At 34.7% G+C, this 20,240-nt stretch overlaps 1 protein-coding gene across 1 annotated transcript in view; it reads right to left on the reverse strand.

The window, feature by feature from the left end:
- LOC106871310 (trafficking protein particle complex subunit 11) overlaps positions 1 to 20,240 on the reverse strand; it is a 77,500-nt gene that overhangs the window by 34,059 nt on the left and 23,201 nt on the right. The window contains exons 11-18 of the mRNA XM_089365182.1: positions 19,643 to 19,733; positions 17,607 to 17,686; positions 15,657 to 15,735; positions 14,894 to 14,948; positions 13,280 to 13,425; positions 13,027 to 13,088; positions 10,216 to 10,342; positions 7,952 to 8,024 (exon numbers count right to left, since the gene is read on the reverse strand). Of these exons, the coding sequence (XP_089221308.1) occupies positions 7,952 to 8,024; positions 10,216 to 10,342; positions 13,027 to 13,088; positions 13,280 to 13,425; positions 14,894 to 14,948; positions 15,657 to 15,735; positions 17,607 to 17,686; positions 19,643 to 19,733 (713 nt within the window). The remainder of the gene's footprint in view (positions 1 to 7,951; positions 8,025 to 10,215; positions 10,343 to 13,026; positions 13,089 to 13,279; positions 13,426 to 14,893; positions 14,949 to 15,656; positions 15,736 to 17,606; positions 17,687 to 19,642; positions 19,734 to 20,240) is intronic.

Here is a 20,240-nt window from a genome sequence, read left to right on the forward strand (position 1 = left end):
CACTGATTCCTTCATGGTGTTGTTTTGCATTTATAATAAAATAAATATATACAAATTATAAAAATAATAATAAAAAATATACAGTAACAGTACTGTTTCTACTTCGTGGATTTTCACCTATCGCGGGGAGTTTTGGAACATAACACCTGTGATAGTTGAGGGATTACTGTACTGTACTACCGGGTCATGAAACTTATAGTTGCTCATATTTAAATCCAGTGTTTATTATTGAATTATATATATATATATATATATATATATATATATATACACACACAAAAAAAAATTTCATTCAAAAGATGAATAAAATGAAGTTAAGTTCTTGGATGAATCAGGTTGAAAGCTTGCGGTAAGATTTCACAAAATATTTACTATATCATAAATTTAACAGGAGACTTTTATGAATGTATATAAAAGATACACTAACACACACACACACACACACACACACACACACACACACACACACACACACACACACACACACACACACACACACAAGAAAATATTTCTACAGAGTATTAATTTTTAATGTGAGCAAAAGAAGATACAATTTGTCCTCTTCTCCAGTTAGTATGTAGCTGGGAAAGTTGAAAGGGAAACTCAACTCCTGCTCCAGTTGGAATTTGAAGTTAGAACATAACTAAATATTATAAAGTCAAAGTACCAAAACACATACTTGTAATACAACAAACTAAACAATCTGACAAACTGATACAATCCAATAATAGTATAAAGTTGAAATAATAATTATATGTTGTATTGTTTATTGTGATTCTAAATGATCTTAAATTATAACAGTTCAATGTGAAAAAGAACATCATTTGCAAAAAAACAAAACAAAAAAAAACAGTAAGAGTATGGGTGGGGGGAATTAAAGTAAACTATTAATTAATAAAGATGGTGGTATGCACATTCACAAAGCATATTTCTCTCAAAAAATTTATGAGATAAAGGTACAGGTATGTTTTTATGGTTAAGAAGCTCCTTGGGTTAGTTAACATTTTTTGTTACCACCTCAGTAGTAAGATCAGGCTGGAGAAGAGGTACCTTCACAAGACAGATTCATGAGAAGATGGAAGCCTGTGGCGTGGAAGCTAAAAGTGTTTGGCACCAGGTAAGTGGAAGCCAAAAACAAGGGAAAGAAAAAGCAAGGGGTCTACCCTGGTGGTCGGATGCCTATCCTTCAGGAAAGCCATTACAAATTGCATCTGTAATGAGCAATGCTTCAATCAAACATTGTAAATAATTTTTATTGTGTATTTAAAATTGTAAATATTTAATCGATACAGCTACTTCACCCCTTTTATGTTTGTCTGTCCTTGTTTGTCCCCTCTTTGTAATGCCTTTATGGCAAATATTTATGAAATAAAGTAGCTCCCTTTGCAACCATATGGTTTTGGATTCAGTCCAATTGCACAGTATTTTGGGTGTTTTCTACTATAGCTCAATCAATGCCTTGTGAGTGAATTTGGTATACGGAACTACAGGAAACCTGTTGTACATAAATGTGTGTGTGTGTGTGTGTGTGGTCTAGATATCACATGATGGTTTGAAATGAGTGAAATTGTTTGTCATCAATTTTCTTTGGAAAACATATCTGGCCATAGGGAACTATATTGCTTGGAAACAGGTCAGAATTGGCAACAGGAAAGGAATCCAACTTTAGAAAATTTACCTCAAAACATTCCATCTGACCCATGGAAAGGGGAACATTAAATGAGGATTATGATGATGATGTTGATGATAAAATGGTGAGATCGTTTAACTCCTATTATTTCTTTTATTTAATCCTTTCATAATTATTTTATAATGATGCACACAAGGTTTTCAATTGGTTTTGAAAATAATGAAGAATTTGGAAGGATTAAAAATAAAACAAGTAACTTATTTCCATTATTAAGCTGAAAGTTTATAACTAGTCTTAACAAAAAGATTCTATAAAATTATGATAGAGGGCTTTAAATTTAAACAAAAGCACTAAAAAAAAAAAAAAAAAAGAAGCTAATTCTGTATGATACGAATCAGGTGGTCTCAAGCAAGGAACTGGTTGAAAATAGGTTAAGAAATCACATGACTTCTAAGTTTAAACTGTTTGTACAAAAGACAGTGAGAACAAATTAGAAAACTGCACTATGAAAATACAAGGTTTATAATGATTTAGAGAGTTTTAAGAAAATGTATAGCCATCTATGTATCGTATTTAACATATATACACCACTGAAAAGCATGATGCTGTGGGTTTTTCTGTCTGAGAGAAACATGTGTCTATGAAAAGCTTTTTCTCAGACAAAACCCACATCATGCCTTTCATTCTCATGAGTCAATGCCGGGACAATGCTTGTATCACTCTGATATATACTGTTTTGTAACAAACACTCACAGAAAATACAACCCCCACCTCAAACCAACATTAAGCCTTTCAATGATGTGTATATACATTAGGTATGATACACAGATGGCTATTTCAATTGTAGACATTGAGAAAATGTTTTGAAATATCACACATATTTCTGAAGACTATTTTTTCCTTTGGGAGTTTACAGTCTATTATAATAATTTGTTATAAACTGAATATGTATAAATGACATACAGTAGTGGTTCCCAAACTTTTTCAGGCTGCCACCTCCTTGGCACCCAGACCACATTCCTAACGCCCCTGTCTCACCCTCCCCACCACAAATATAGACCACTTTCAGCAGCAAATTCAAAACGATTGTATTTCACAAATAAAACTTAACCTATCAATATTTCTTTTATACCTATCACTCCATTATCATCCCACTTTTCTTCAACGCCCCTGATATACAGGGATAAGTGTGTATAAACAATATATACAGGTGAGTATATAAACTGAAAATTTTACTAGCCATTACTTCATTATAATGAATAAGATACTACTTATTAACATGTGTTGTCTGCACAATTGTGTTTGGTGACATAACATAAATAATTCTTTCTACTGTAGGTAGGAGGCCTGAAATTTTGCAGGAGTGTGTGTGTGTGGGGCATTTGATTATTATGTTGACACCAATGCTTGGCTGGTGCTTTGTTTAATCTACCCCAGAAGAATGAAAAGCAAAGTTGACCTTTATGTGATTTGAAATGTAAAGAATTGGAAGAAATACCACTAAGCATTTTGCCTAATGTGTTAACGATTCTGCCACCATAACATAATAAACATATAGATGAACATGTACAAATATATATAAAAAAATATATACAAATATGTATACATAATATACATTTATATTAATGAATACAAATATGCAACAAAAAATATAAAATATACAGGGGAACTTGCTGTATGGGCATTAAATATTAGAAAGTGGTAGTAGAAGTGGTGGTGTTCATGGTGATGGTGATGATTATTTATACAGGGTAGCAGTGTTGATAGAAAAAAAAATGGGGAGCTTTACATTCTAACATTATATATTAGACATACTAACATTGTATGAAAATGACAAATAATATTGGAATTTGTAAAATTTGCATTATAACAAAAATCCTTTACCAAAAGTGAAAACAATTACAATCTCATCTCATTAGGAATCTACTTGTACTACAGAAAGCTGACTTTGAATTCACTCCTCATACTAACTTAAAGACATCAGAGAAATGTTTTCTTGAGTTTAGGGACAGTACAATATGAATGGATATGAAATTGTTGATTGCTTACTGCTTAGTTGCTACATAATCACTCAACTGAGCAATCTGTATCCCATATCAAATAATTTTTAACTTCATAGTGATGTCATGTTCTTAGTAATCAGTAAGGATTTAGGAAATAACTTTATGAGTTCTCAAGCCTAAGTTTTTTAGACCCTACATATTTATTTGTATATACACATACATATACACAGAGATGTATCTAATTATAAAAGCACTGGTTCTAATAGTATTTGTTTTCTGGTTTGCTCCAAGTTGGCCTCAGACTAAACATTAGTCCAATATCTAAATTATTAGGGGGGGGGGGGATTTAAAAAGTGCAAAATCCTCCTCTCAAAAAAAAAAAGAAAAAAGAAAAATACATTAAGTGAATAACTAATTAATTAATATAAATTTTAAAATGTTAAATTCCATAAGACAAGTATAAATATCAGAAATAGAAAAACCCATGAATATAAAGCATCAACCTTATATTTAATTCCAAAAATTGTTTGAAGAACTTGAAGATAAATAATGCAAAAAACAGGCACCGTCAAATAGTTTAAACCAGAATCGTTTAGAAAGAAAGAAAAAAAAAAAAACAGAGACCCCTCAACAGGTAGAATTCTATCTGGATAATTCTTTTGTTTCTAAGGAATGTGAGAAAATAGGTCAGAGTGTTCTAAATAAAATTAGTGCATTGTTAGCTAAAAAAATATAACATCAAATTTAAAGGGATGTTGCTCTTAGAATATTTATTTCAGGTAAGAGGTTTAAAGGTTGCAGATCAAGTGTACTTACTGCTTTATCCTGGGAAAGAACAAAAAAACAAAATAATTTCATTATTGACTTTTAATAAGTGAATTTGGGCCAGAAATGTTATTTATTTCATTTTTGTATTTGGTTTGCAAGGTTCTTGATGTGAATACATATGTTGAAATACATATTTTGTTGTATCTTGGTAGGGTCATTATGTTAATAATACACACATACTAGTTCTATATCACTTCTTTATTATTAATCAATTGGTTAAGTGGAGTAGAGAGGGCATATCATTGATGAGGTTGTGAATGGTGACGAAAAGACTTTGACAACCATAACTGATTAATTCTTTGGTTAATCAATCAATCAATCTATTAGTTAATTGGTTAAATAGTTTACCAACTGAAAAATAATCAAGAAATGAAACAACTACTCTGTGTGTGTGTGTGTGCATGTACTTATGAGATACAACCAAATTATTTAGTTCCACCTTTAACAAAGTTATGCTTGATTCTTTTTTAAGTGAATTCCCTTTTGTTTAATTTCATCTGAAGTGAATCTGTGTTAATTTATCAAATCTTATTCATTACAAAAAAAAAAAAAAAAAAATCATATCAGAAATTTCATAACTTATGAAAGCACGAATTTAAAACAAATATAAATATGCAGTTGTGGTGTGAAGCAGCAGATTGTTCATTGTTTTGCTATAAATTAATAATAAAATTTGTTTTCAGGAACTAGAATATTTTGTAAAGTGGAATGAGGTACTCATGTCTGATTGAACTGACAGTATTTATTTTTATCTATCCCAAGATAATATGGAAAACAAGTTGTAAACGAGTATCACCATTATACTGTTGTAGGTTTCCAATCTTCCATAAAAACATATCCAACCATGCTGTAATATTATCTTACTTGGAAACAGGTGGGGAAGAGCATCTAATCACAGAAAATCTGCTTCAATAAATTCTCTCTGACACATACAAACATGGATAAGTAGATGTTAAAATTATTATGATTGTATTTAATAAATACATCTTGAACTGAAGGTAATACTAGTAATATCACATATACTGTAATCAGAATTTTCCATTCCCATAATCCAGAACAGTATGAAATTTTTATTTTGAAAATTGAAAAGCTCAAACCATTGCTTTTGATTCTAACATTTTAAAGAAAACTTAGTCAAAAATTTTTAAATTTTGCCTTCAAATTTTTCATATGGACATTCACACTTTCCATGAATAAAGGGAGACTTTCACCAATTCCTCTAGAAACAAAGTTACCACTGTAAATGGTAAATAAGATACAAGAGGAAATGTAACTTACTTCAAGAAACAAAACCACATCATAATCTCACTTTATTATAGACAGCTTCCAAATCGGAAAAAAACCCCCCAACTTCCTTACATCTGTTAGTAATAAACATTACTGTATGACTTAAAGCTATTCATGTTATTAACATTCACTATTTCTGCCTAAGAAATATTGGTGTTATAAAACGGTATTTGGAAAATTGTTGTACTATAATTTCAGTAGCTCAATGAGAGTTAAAATTCATAAAGTTGGAAATCACAAAAGGAAATTTTTTAAAAAGTGATTATAACCATATTATAATATGGTTATAATAAAGCTATCCCTATTTACATACACACACACAAAGGTGTGGTTAAGAATCCTGCTTCCCAACCATATGGTCTCAAGTTCAGTCCAACTGTGTGGCACCATGGGCAAGTGTATTCTATTATAGCACTGAGCTGACTAAAATCTTGTGAGCGGATTTAGTAGAGGGAAAACCAAAAGGAGCTTGTCATGTACCAGTGTATGTATGTGTGCATATATATATATATATATATATATATATATATATATATATATATATATGTATTATACACGTGTGTGTGTGTATGTATGTATATTCTTGTCTTGATATCATGTGATGGTTGTAAATGAGTACAACTGACATACAAGTGAGGATGTTTGTTACCAAATTTCTGTGTAAAATATGACCTTGCTTGGCAACAGGTGAGGGAAGGTGATAAAAAGGGCATCCAACTGGAGAAGATCTGTCTCAATGAATTCCATCTGCTCCATGCAAGCATGGAAAAGTAGACGTTAAATGATGATGACACACAAACATTTACTAAAATACATACATACAGACACAAATTCATTTAAGTGCTTGCGATTTAAAGAATGTTTTCATTTTAATCTGAGGTTGTTTATTGTTTTGGTTCTTATATTCCCTGAAAGTTAACAATTCCATTGAAGAATGGTGACATGCAATATTTAGACAATGAAACATACATTTCAGGAGATGCTAAGTAGAATGTATTTCTGAAGAAGTTAAAAATTCTAGGATCCAGAGGAATAAATTTCACAAATTAAGAGCAAGGGTTTAAAATATTGCTATAAATCATTCACAGGATGGCGTCTTGAAATGTTCCAATGACATATAGAGATGGTAAACTTCAGATAATCTGGGAATATTCAAAAGTAAAGAGTGGAAACTGATATCATGGCAATTGATATCTTCCCTAAAACAAAGCTTGACATTACTGAAGACTAGGTCTTTGACATAAATTGCTTTTCATCACAGTCAAGATTTCAGAATTTAGATCGTTTACTTTATGTAGAGCAAACAATCTAAACTTTTATATGTTTATGTAGAGTGATCCTGCAAGTGAAAGGTGTCAAACAAACTAAAATAGATCAATTATTTATATCTTAAAAGTTAAAAAAAAAAAAAAAAAAAAAAAAAAAAGTAAATGATTTCACAAACTAGAAAAGCTAAGACAGCTCATGCTTATGTCTTCAGATACTCTAGAATTAAGAAGATGGAGTACAGAGGTTTGGTAACTATTATTCATTTGCCTAAAGGATTAAGGATGCTGTACTGACTGTCCTATACTATAACAGTTTACTTTCAATTAATTACATTAGAGGTAGCTGGCACTAAAGACCATTTATTTATTACCTGTGGACTATAATGACTAATTAGAGAGAGAACACTGATAAGAATTGATGATAGCTTTGAAGTTAAAAACATTCAGTAAATAACACAAATAGAAATTATCAAAGAGATATAGAGAGAGGGAGGAAGAATGAAATAAGGGAATGTAGATGGAGTCAGAGAGACAAGCAAAGAGAAAGATAAAAGCGCTTAAGCAAGACTAAGGCACTTAGGCAAAAAGATACTGAAAGCAGGCATATACAAAAGATACAGGAAAAAAATAGAGAGCAAGAAAGAAAGAAGGAGAGAAAGAAGGAGAGAAAGAATAAAACAATTTTGTATAAAGTATGATCAGTGCCAACAGTAAGAACAGCTTGATATTTTAGAGATAGATAGATAGATAGAGAGAGAGAGAGAGAGAGAGAAAAGAGATGGGAAGGAGGGAGAATTTATAAATTTTTGAGAAAAAGAACATACAAATTGTTATAAACTAAATAAAAAAAAAACATGATTAAAACTATATTATTAATTTATGGGGGGCAAACTGACATACAATAATACTGAAAAATGTAAATAAACTCAACTAACCTTAAATATATTTCAAGTTTCACTTCTGAATCGGCAGAAAAGCTGTCACTTGTAAATCTTCCTTTGCATTCAACTAAAAATAGAACCAAAATTCATCATCACTATCATAATCACATAATTTCAACTTTTAAAAACGTGTACATATATATATATATATATATATATATATATATATATATATATATATGTATTTATAGATTTATACCAAAATTTGGCAAAAATATTGTACCTGTTATCAAACGTACCAAAATACTCACAAGTGAGTTTTGTATTTATATCCCATATTTTATAATATACATGAATCGATCTGGATATTGCATCAAAATGATCATAGGTTATAATAAAGTCTTTACAATGGATCAAATTTTAGCTCTTATTTAAACCAATATATATATATATATACCTGGTGAGCTTTTAATTAGGTGTTAGAAGATGTGGCACCCACTAAGCAGAAATGTTCTTCACCAAGTTCATTGTGCAGAATATTCTCAACTATCTCATGCAATGTGCTAATAGCATTGGCTATTTGATTTATACTCAATTGCATGTCATTCATCACCATGTGGTGATCACAATCAATGTTTCCTTCGGTGGTGGTAGTTGCAACAAGTCAACAGCCACATGTTTCTTCACTGACTTGTATGAAATTAAACTGACAGAAACTGCAGAAGCTACTCAAATGGACTGAGATGGCTATGTAGTTACAGAGTTTGCTTTCCAACTACATGGTTATAGGTTCAATCCTACTGCATAACACCCATGGCAATTGTATTTTACTATAGCCCTAGGCTACCAAAGCCTTGGGAGTGGACTTGGTGGATGGAAACTGAAAGGTGCCTTTGTATATGAGTGTGTGTGTGTGTGTGTGTGTGTGTGTGTGTGTGTGTGTGTGTGTGTGTAATCACCTTGTCTTGACATTGACCAACAGTTATCTGTGTCACCGTAATACAAGCAGTGTCCTTTGTGTCCAACCACCCCGTGAAAACATGTCTGGCTAAAAGGAAATATTACCTTACTAGGTAACATGTAAGGGTTAGTGACAGCAAGAGTATCTGGCCATAGCAAATCTGCTTCAGTGAATTCTGACCGATCCATACAAGCATGGAAATGTCAATGTTAGAACTATGATGATGATGGTGGTGGTTACATATGATGTAAATCAATCGACTTGAGAATTTCATTAAGACTACAAGGTTATCTGTCTTTCCATCTTCCCGTACCATTCCTGAGAGGGTTCTTGGGGGTAGAGTCCTCAGTTACATCCACCATAGCATCCCAAAAGAAGCAACTGCTATACCTTCTGGATGGATTCTCAAGCACGACCAACTGAGACTATAGATATTATCCAACCAATCCAACCTTCTCACATTCTCCTGCCAGTTAGTTCAACTTGAAGAATCCATCTTGCAATACTTGTTCTGAGGGGTGTGAGGTGGGAACAAAAAGGTGCCACAAGATTATATCCAAGCAACTGTGAAATACATACTAATGAGTTTATCATCATTTAACATCTGCTCTCCATGCTGGCATTGGTTGAACGGTTTGACATGGAACTGGCTAGTAGGGAGCTGTCCAGACTCCAACTGTCTGTTGTGGTATGGTTTCTACAGCTGGATGCCCTTCCTAACGCTAACAACTTAACAGAGTATGCTGGGTGCTTCTTACGTGCCACAGGCAAAGGTGTGTTTATGCAGCACTGGCACAGATGTATTAATGTAGCACCGGTACAGGTGAAGCATGTACTATTGGACATGAAACTCAGCTTGCGAAGACCTATTGGGGCAAGCGGAAGCGAAATCGTGATGGCACCTGTGTCCAGTGTCGCCTTTCTGGCACTTGTGTCCATGGCATGTGTAAGGACTTTCGAGCAAGATCGTTGCCAGTGCCCCTGGACTGGCTCTTGTGCGGGTGGCACATAAAATATACCATTTTGAGCGTGGCCGTTGCCAGTACCGCCTGAGTGGCCTTCATGCCGGTGGCACGTAAAAGCACACACTACACTCTCGGAGTGGTTGGCGTTTGGAAGGGCATCCAGCTGTAGAAACTCTGCCTGATCAGATTGGAGCCTGGTGTAGCCATCTGGTTTCACCAGTCCTCAGTCAAATCGTCCAACCCATGCTAGCATGGAAAGTGGACGTTAAACGATGATGATGATGATGATGATGATGATATATATATATACCTGTACGTATATATGCATATACTCATTTATTATTTGTTTTTATATATATATATATATATATATATAAGAATTCAATACATACCAAAAGGTACAATATTCTGCATTTCCACTCTGAACATTCCAGTAGCGACATCACTACAAGTCCATAAATTACGAGCCTTTTCAACGCAGCTTGGTTCTAATCCTGGTTCTGGTTCAGGAGAGTCATTCTGAAATAGATATATATCTATAATGATTAATAATGGATACATAATAATGTTATCGGAGGCTGTTTAATGTATTTTCCTCCACTTCTTACCCCGCCCATGCTAGTATAGTTTGGACTGATATTTATATAAAACATTATTATGGCCAGATGCCTTTCCTGTCATCAACCCTTACTTGTTTCTCATGTGAGGGATTTTTTTTCATTCCAGAGTTCTAAGTTATTCCAAAGTGCAGAATACATTGACAATGAATGTAAACATGGACATCATATTTTCTGCTCAGATGGTCTCATGTGAAAATGCAGAACATTCACACACACACTTTATTTATATATAAATATATATATATATATGAAAAACTTTATGGCACGTAAATATTGGGTTAAAGACCATTTGAATAGGGAAAGTCAAAGGCTGCTCATAATATGAACAATACACACATAATGATAGGCTTCCATATAGTTCCTATTGCTTAATTTCAGTCTTGAAACATAGGGTGGCTGGAGGCCAAAAGTAGACCTGGCCAAGGTGACAAGCAATCTTTGTCTCCACATAACCATCCTTGTAAGCACAAGTTCTTTAATATGAATACACTTATACCAGTTTCAGTTTCTGTTATTAAATTTAGGGCCATCATTAACCCATATTACAATTGTCTCTACTTGCTAAAGGATCAGCATTTTGTACTTTCTTAGTGTACTGGAAGTGATGTGCTCAATCACAAATGCTTTTAATCCTACTCAGCTTGACCAACCTAGGCATTATGTAGGTACCAGTAATACAATGCTTCACAAGGACATCTTTCAAGAACACGCAAACTCACAAAATAACCTAAGAACTGTTCAGCTCAGGGTTAGCCTAGGCAGCACTCTCATGATTAAACGTGATCAAGGTTAGCCTTGATCACGTTTAATCATGAGAGTGCTGCCTAAATTTATTTATGATGGCAGGGTGTGATCTGAAGAATACTTCTTTGCTTTTTCTAACAGGTAGATCAACAATGTAGAGGCTTCCTTGACAAGTAAAAAATATTGATGCCTCTAATGCAAATGCAAGCATACCTACTTGGCTAGCAAAACACCTTTTCACCTTTACATTATGTTAAACCATCCTATATATATATATATATATAGGGGGAGCAGACATGGGTGTGTTGTTAACAAGTTTGCTTGGCAATGACAATTTTGGGATTTGTCATGTTGCTCCCCTACAACAAAAAACCTATACTGCTCTGACCCTGTCTTCTATATTCTCATGGCATTAAGTTTGCGCTGAAAGTGTAGCTGCTAGAATAAGAATAGCCTGGGCAAAGTTTAGAGAGCTCTTACCCCTGCTGGCGACAAAGGGACTCTCACTCAGAGTAAAAGGCAGACTGTATAACGCATGCGTACGAACAGCCATGCTACATGGCAGTGAAACATGGGCTGTAACTGCTGAGGACATACGTAAGCTCGCAAGGAATGAAGCCAGTATGCTCTGTTGGATGTGTAATGTCAATGTGAATACCCGTCAGAGTGTAAGTATCTTGAGAGAAAAGCTGAACATTAGAAACATCAGTTGTGGTGTGCAAGAGAGACGATTGCGCTGGTATGGACATGTGGTGAGAATGGATGAGGATAGCTGCGTGAAAAAGTGCCACACCCTAACAGTTGAGGGAACCCGTGGAAGAGGTAGGCCCAGGAAGACCTGGGCTGAGGTGGTGAGGCAAGACCTTCGTACATTGGGCCTCACCGAGGCGATGACTACTGACCAAGACCTTTGGAAGTGTGCTGTGCGTGAGAAGACCCGGCAAGCCAAGTAAGATCGTTGCCAGTGCCCCTGGGCTGGCTCTTGTGGGGTGGCACATGAGATGCACCATTTTGAGCGTGGCCGTTGCCAGTGCCGCCTGACTGGCTCCCGTAGGATTTTCGAGTGAGATCGTTGCCGGTGCCCCTGGGCTGGCTTGTGCGGGTGGCACATAAAAGACACCATTTCGAGCGCGGCCGTTTTTGTGCGGGTGACACGTAAAAGCACCCACTACACTGAGTGGTTGGCGTTAGGAAGGGCATCCAGCTGTAGAAACTCTGCCAAATTAGATTGGAGCCTGGTGTTGCCATCCGGTTTCACCAGTCCTCAGTCAAGTCGTCCAACCCATGCTAGCATGGAAAGCGGACGTTAAACGATGATGATGCCGCATGGAGTTTATAGTCTTGCAAGCTCTGTGATGAACTTCCTAGTGTAGATGGCACAAAAAAAAAAAAAGCACACAATATCTGCTGTAAAGTGGCTGGTGTTAAGAAGGACATCAAGCCACAGAAACCATACCAAGCAAACACAAACTTGAAGCAGTTCTTGGGCCAAATGGATCCTGTCAAACTGTCCAACCTATGCCAGCATAGAACATAGGTAATATGAGATGATGATGATTGATAATAAAGAATCCCACTGCATGGCAGCTTAGACAAGTGGCTTTTAATATAGACTTGGGTTGCTCAATGCCTTGTGGAATTGGGAGATGGCAACTTTATGGAAGCCAGTCTCCTACACATATGAAGACATTGAGTAAAGCACATTAGAATGAGAAACAAGTAAAGCTTGGCATAATGAGGGGCATTTGGCTGCAGGATATTGCCTCAAAGAACAGAAAACAAAAGCCTCTTCAATTTGGAAAAAGCACATATAAAAATGAAACATCATTGAATACTCACAGACATAACACGGATGAAATTCATTAAAATTCTTGTTTTCTCTTCAACAGAGCAGCAGATATCTAAAGTCATATTTAAGGAAATAATTTCTTTTCGGGAAAAGAAAACACTTAAACAAAAAACAAACATACAAACAAAATCTTAAGAATATGCGTTTGGTTGGAATATGAAAATATCTATTGTTTCTTTATTTAGAGAGCAAATTTATAAATAACAGCTTACAATACAAAAGCAAAATTCTTTAGAAGGATACGTTCTCCGGTAAGCTCAAGACATACAGTAATATAGTCATGGACTTTGGCAGTTAGGTAAGCACATTTCAATGATGTTTGTAAGAGATGTGTAAGCGGAGGTCGCCATCTTTCAACACGGTAGTCCCACATCACTTTATTTAACATCCTAAACATAAAATGAAAAGATATGTTTATATGCATTATCTGCATGTGTGTGTATTGTTCTGGATATTGCATAGCTCCAACTATGCAATATCCAGAACAAAGACAAGATTGCCATGGATTGAACAGCTTTGATCACAGGTCTCTACAGTCTGGGGTTAAAGAACAACAAACAGCTCATAGTAAAGTTTAACCTAGTGTGCTTAGAGACATGGCCACCATTTCTCTACCAATCCTGCTGATACACAACACAGATAATAAGTGATTCTAATATAGTAGGTATTAGTATAGAAATATGGCAGAAAGGAGTCAACCAATTATATTGATGACAGTACAGGGCTGTACTTTATTTTATTGACCTTGAAGGGATGAATGGTTAAAGTTGACCCTGACAAGATTTGAACTCAGAATAAAAAGCAATGAAATAAATACAAGGCATTTTATCTGACACTCTAATGATTCAGCTAATCCACAGACCACAATAGTAATAATAACAATGGTTTCAAATCTTGGTATGAGGGTAGCAATTTTGGGGGAAGAGGGTAAGTCAATTAGCAGTGCTCAAATGGTACTTATTTTATTGATCCTGAAAGGATTCAAGGCAAAGTTGACCATGGCGTAATTTGAATTCAGAATATTAAGAGCCTGAAAACGAAATGCCACTAAGCATTTTGCCCATCATGCAAGTGATTCTGCCAGCTCACCATCTTTAATAATTGTTTCAACTATAGGCACAAGGCTTGAAATTTTGACCCTAGTGCTTGACTGGTACTAATTTTATTGACCCCCCACACACACACACACTGAAAGTATGACAGGCAAGGTTGACCATAGCAGAATTTTAACTCTGAACAAAGAGCTGGAAGAAATGCCACACTGCATTTTGTCAAACACACTAGCTTGACTTAAGTACAAATCTTAAAATTTTGGAGACGAGAATAGTCAGTTAAATCTACCTTAGTATATGATTGCTACTTTATTTTATCGATCTCAGAAGGATGAAAGGTAAGGCTGAGCTTGGAAGGATTTGATCTCAGAGCATAGAGACCCAGAAGGAATACCACAATACAATCGTTTCAATGTTCTAACAATTTTGCCAATCCTTTAAATATCTAAATATCCAAGCAAAGTTGTTAGTTAAATTATCAGTCTTTAGACTATAATCCTCATCTTCAGAGATGAGGGTTTTTTTTTTGTATTTTAATTGAAGAGCAAACTAACCCAAACATATCAACATCATCACTGTTTTAATGTCTGCTTTTCCATAGTTTGGAGTAAACTGGAGCAGAGTTTTTTATGGTTGAATTCATTCCCTGTTGCCAACCTCACTTGTTTCCAAGTGGAAAAACATAGGTTTTCATTTTTTAAATTGAGGCTAACACTATAAAAATGTTAAGATTTTAATAACCAGCCAATTTATGATTTTATTCAGTAGATTCTTAGTTCATATGGAAACTATTTTACAGACTTACATCAAAGCTTTATTGTAGTCTTTGGCATGGAAATATTCTTCTCCCATCTGCACCACTGTAAAGACATAATAAATGAGAGATTATAGCAGAATGAAGATGATATAAGAGAGATACACAACTACGGTATAAACATTCTAAAGACTAAAACAAATATAGAGAAGATCAATACACATTCACTGCACAGGCATACAACATGCACATGCAGATTGTGAACACAACATTAACATAATGTATATGTCACCCTACATTCAACAAACACAACACAGACAACACACATACATAAAGATACAAAGCACACATATATGAAAGCAAAGATTGAGAGGAAAAGAAAGAGAGACAGACTATTATGTGATCACTTGCCTTGTTAGAAATAGCAACCACATCTCTCTCAAGTAACACTAACGTAAACCTAGAACCATTATGTTTGGAGAAACTCAAACAACCAGACAGTCACACCACTGAAAAAAAGTCTCCAAGATTACTGCTGATGCTAAATGTGCACACACGCACGCACGCATACACACACACATGTGGTTGCGAGAGCAGCCAGAAATAGACAGAATCTTTCTCATATATCAGCCAATTAACTTAAAGAAAGAGAAAGGTTTATTATATAACACAATTCTAGGTAACTAAGTGGGGAAAAAAAAATAACTCAGGATGGTCATGGCTGAAATGCCTTTGAATATAGGTCTTCTCAACAACACATACACATGCATATTATGACAAAAACAACAATAAATGAACAATAACTCAAACTTACTTAAATGTCTTTTCATTCTTGGAGACTTGTATTTTTTGAACTGAGCCACGGCACTACTTAACTGAGGAATGATAATCCACTACAAGTAAATAAGATTGAAATTATATATGTATAAAACATCATTTAACATTCACTTTTCCATGCTTGCAAGGGGCAGACAGAATTTGCTGAAGCAAATTTTCTATGGCCAAAGTTGATAGAATAAGGGACAGAAAATACTCCATTAATATATATACAATCTATACATATATATAAAAACAAATGTGGATGCAAGGCAAACTTCACCTATGCTTGTATATGAATATAAATAAATAAATATACTTACATACCTTTCACATACAGTAAACTAAATATGATATACATATACAACTATGTTTTCAAATTAAACTATGACCTCACTTACTAAACTGCACTATTAATGTTATGCTAGATGGTATTTCAAAAAAATTTTTGCCTTGTCCAAATTTTCCATCTCAACACCTGTACAAATTAGTATACTTACTGGCATTAAGTAATTCTATGCTGTCTTCAGTTAGTCAAGAGACAAGCTAGACAGCCAATAAATTTAAAACTGATATCAACCTTTGAAGTTATAAAACTCACATAAAATATTCAAAGTCGTAAACCAACAATATTGCTAATATCTTAGAAAAAGATATGTGTTAAACATCATATTGTTTTACATTATATATTCACATTTTGGCACTCCATCGCTTACGACGTCGAGGGTTCCAGTTGACCCGATCAACGGAACAGCCTGCTCGTGAAATTAACGTGGAAGTGGCTGAGCACTCCACAGACACGTATACCCGTAACATGGTTCTCGGGGATATTCAGCGTGACATAGTGTGACAAGGCTGACCCTTTCAATTACAGGCACAACAGAAACAGGAAGTAAGAGTGAAAGAAAGTTGTGGTGGAAGAGTACAGCAGGGTTTGCCACCATCCCCTGCCGGAGCCTCGTGGAGCTTTAGGTGTTTTCGCTCAATAAACACTCACAACGCCTGATCTGGGAATCGAAACTGCGATCCTATGACCGCGAGTCCGCTGTCCTAACCACTGGGCCATTGCGCCTCCACATTCACATTTTACCTAATGCAAAAAAAGGTTCTCTATAGTAAATTATCAGTGAATACTCCTTTATACAAATCGAATATATCCCAAACATAATTGAATCATTCTAAATGTTTGTTTATTTTCAACACTGATTTTGTGTGCAAACTACATTTTGTATCAGGAGAAAGTTATACCGTCTTAATGCCTTATTATCTAACACACTCACTGGTTTGAGCTCCACTCATTTATTATTTATATATATTTTCTTCCAAAATTTTTGTGGCTTTTGCAACCTTGTCAATGGATGTTGACATTAAGACAGTATGACTCTTCCCAAACGCAACAAAATTTGCTTCAACACATGAATTCACAAGGAATTTTGTAAATCAGATACAAAAACAAAGTACATTTTGTGTTTTGAACTATTTACAAATACGAAAACCAGTCAATTTTCGTTTACCTAAAATTATAGAAAATGACTTTAACCAAAATATCCTTTATTTTCATTTATTTTCTTTTTGCGTAAGTTGGACAATCTGAAGAAAGAAATAAAGCTAAAAGATAACTAAGATCAACAGTTTCTTACAATATATATTTCAGGTACAAAGGCTAATTCATCAGAAATGAAGAGAGTAAAGAAATGTGACATTTCTTTACTCTGCTCACTAACCTGCCTCTGTTGCATTGTAAGAGGCTCTTCATCTTCACCAATTGTTATTTAACTTCTTAATCTATCACAAGCTACAATGCACTTCAATCTGGAGAAAGCATTGATTTTTGAATATGATGAAAATTATTTAAATATCAAGAATGCGTATGGCCACTTTCCAGATTGCAGCGGGGGGAGGGGGGGGGGGAGGGGGAGATGAGTAACAACAAAATTATATTACATACCGAATGGTCCACATCTCTTTCCATATTTTGAAGAGCCATAATACCTTCCTTTTCTTTCTCAATATCAGGAGGATCAATACCTGGAAGAAAAAGAAAAGAAATAAAATAGGGAGTAACAATTATGTTCTTTTAAATTTTTTACTTGTTTCAGTCATTATGTTTCAGCCATACTGGGGCAGAATTTTGAAGAGTTTAGTCAAGCAAATTGACTCCAGCACTTATTTTCTTAAAGCATGGTACTTTTTACAATTAATCTCTTTTGCTGACCTGGTAACTTACATAGGTGTAAACAAATCAACACCAGTTGTCAAGTGGCAGTAGTAGACAAACACAAACATACATGCACATAGATACATAAATGGACACATGCAAAATAGGTGTCTTTCAATTTCCCTCTGCCAAATCCATTCACAAGGTTTTTGTTGGCTTGGGGCTCCAGGAAATGATACTTGCCAAATGAGCCATGCAGTGGAATTGAACCCAGAACCATAGTTCTAAATGTTTGATTATTTGCAACACTGCTTTTGCACGCAAACTACATTTTGTATCTTAGGAGACTCATACTGTTTTAATGCCTTATTATGTAACACACTCACTGGTTCGATTTCCACTCATTTATTATTTATATATTCTTTTTTTTTCCAAAATTTTTGTTCCTTTTGCAACCTTGTCAATGGATGTTGACATTAAAGGCAGTATGATTCTTTCCAGACAATAAAATTTGCTTCAACACATGAGTTCAAACTTCTCACCACACAGCTACCTATATCCTTAATATATTTCAATAATTCTTTAAAAATTTTTCATAATCCTTGCTTCATTTTTATATTACTCTTTTATGAATTCCAGCAAGCTGGCAGCAAGGTAATGGCTATGTGGTTGGGAAGCTTGTTTCCCAACTCTGAGTGGTTGGCGTTAGGAAGGGCATCCAGCTGTAGAAACTCTGCCAAATTTAGATTGGAGCCTGGTGTTGCCATCCGGTTTCACCAGTCCTCAGTCAAATTGTCCAACCCATGCTAGCATGAAAAGCGGACGTTAAACGATGATGATGATGATTGTATTGGGTTGGGTCCCATTGTATGGCACCTCAGCACTGGGTCAACCGAAGCCTTGTGATGGATATGGTAGATGAAAACTGAATGAACCCTGTCATATACAGGGGGTAGTGGTGCGAAAGTAGGTATACAATTATGAAAAAAGAAAACATGTACAATACTCATTTATTTAAAAAAAAAAAATTAAAAGTTACAATAAAACTATTATTATAGTTATGATAAATGTATTATGATTAATGACACTGAAAATATCAAAAATGAAGCTAGCTTTTAATTTTTTTGATAAAAATAAATGAGTACTGTACATGTTTTTTATTTTCATAACTGTATACCTACTTTTGCACCCACCCCTGTATGTATATATTCATGTGTGCATCCATGTTTCAGTACTCTATTATCATCATGCATTCATCTTCAGCCTTTCATGGGGGAAATTTTACCTTGTCTGGAAACAGGCTAAGTGTGTGTGTGTGTGTGTGTGTGTGTGTGTGAGATAGTGGAGAGGAACAAAAAATAAACCCATGAACTCATAATGGTTTATATCCTTATTGAGTAGGTATAGTTTGAAGGCTCAAACTGTTCACTATATAATGGTAATGATGATTATATTCAGCTAGACAGCAGGTATTCCTAGGCATTTTCCCCAGTCATTCCTTTAATTTATCGTGCAATTCAGTGATTATTTGCTAAACTATTTATGTATATTTCTAATTATTCAGACAGTGACAGTCAGGCTTTGTCTTGCTGATGAGGTCTGACAAGATCAAAATATTCTCAGCATTGTCACCACAGCAATAGCAGCTCAAGTACAGTGTAACAGTTTTTAAAATAATTAGGCAGTTTCCTTAAAAAAAAACAAAAGACAAAAAAACCCTCTAATTATTAGAGAACTGAGGTAACCTGCTTTTTAAAAATAGAGGTCATGGAGAGAGAGAGAGAGAGAGAGAGAGAAAGAGATAGAGTACAAAAAATGCCACTTACTTTGATGTCCTTGTCTCCAGGGTCTTTGACCATAAAAATCTAAATTGCCCAAATTTTCAAGTGGATTCCAGTTAAGTTGACTAGTTACAGGCTGAATGAAGAAAATAACCGAAAATACAATGAACAACTTGTAACTCTATAAGGTTTAATGGAATAATTGCATGAAATATACCATGTCATGATCTTTATCATCAACAAAATAAGTTTCTAATTACAACGGAACTAAATTAGAAATTAACAAACAATTTTTATATTCTTTACAAAAAATTATTAATCCAATTATTTCTGAGGTCAAAATGTGTGTCCAACCTTTGTTTATACTTGAAGAAGTAAAAACAAATAAACACAGTGGACATCATCTTTGGAACCTGTTGTCATCTTATAGGTTCACTGCTGTAATATGAGCAGTATCACTACCATCTGCTGCCATCACCATCATCAATACAACAATACCCACTGCTGCCATTAGCTGCTAGTGTCTATGTTTTAACATCAACACACACAGAGACATTTGTGTGATTGGAAGGGTAGTCAGCTAGAGAAAAAAAACTGTATTTATAGACATACATAGCAATGGCAGCCAGTTTGTTCTATTGCT

This window comes from Octopus bimaculoides, chromosome Z, assembly GCF_046866305.1.
Source record: "Octopus bimaculoides isolate indiv1 chromosome Z, ASM4686630v1, whole genome shotgun sequence".
In the NCBI taxonomy this organism is placed as follows: Eukaryota; Metazoa; Mollusca; class Cephalopoda; order Octopoda; family Octopodidae; genus Octopus; species Octopus bimaculoides.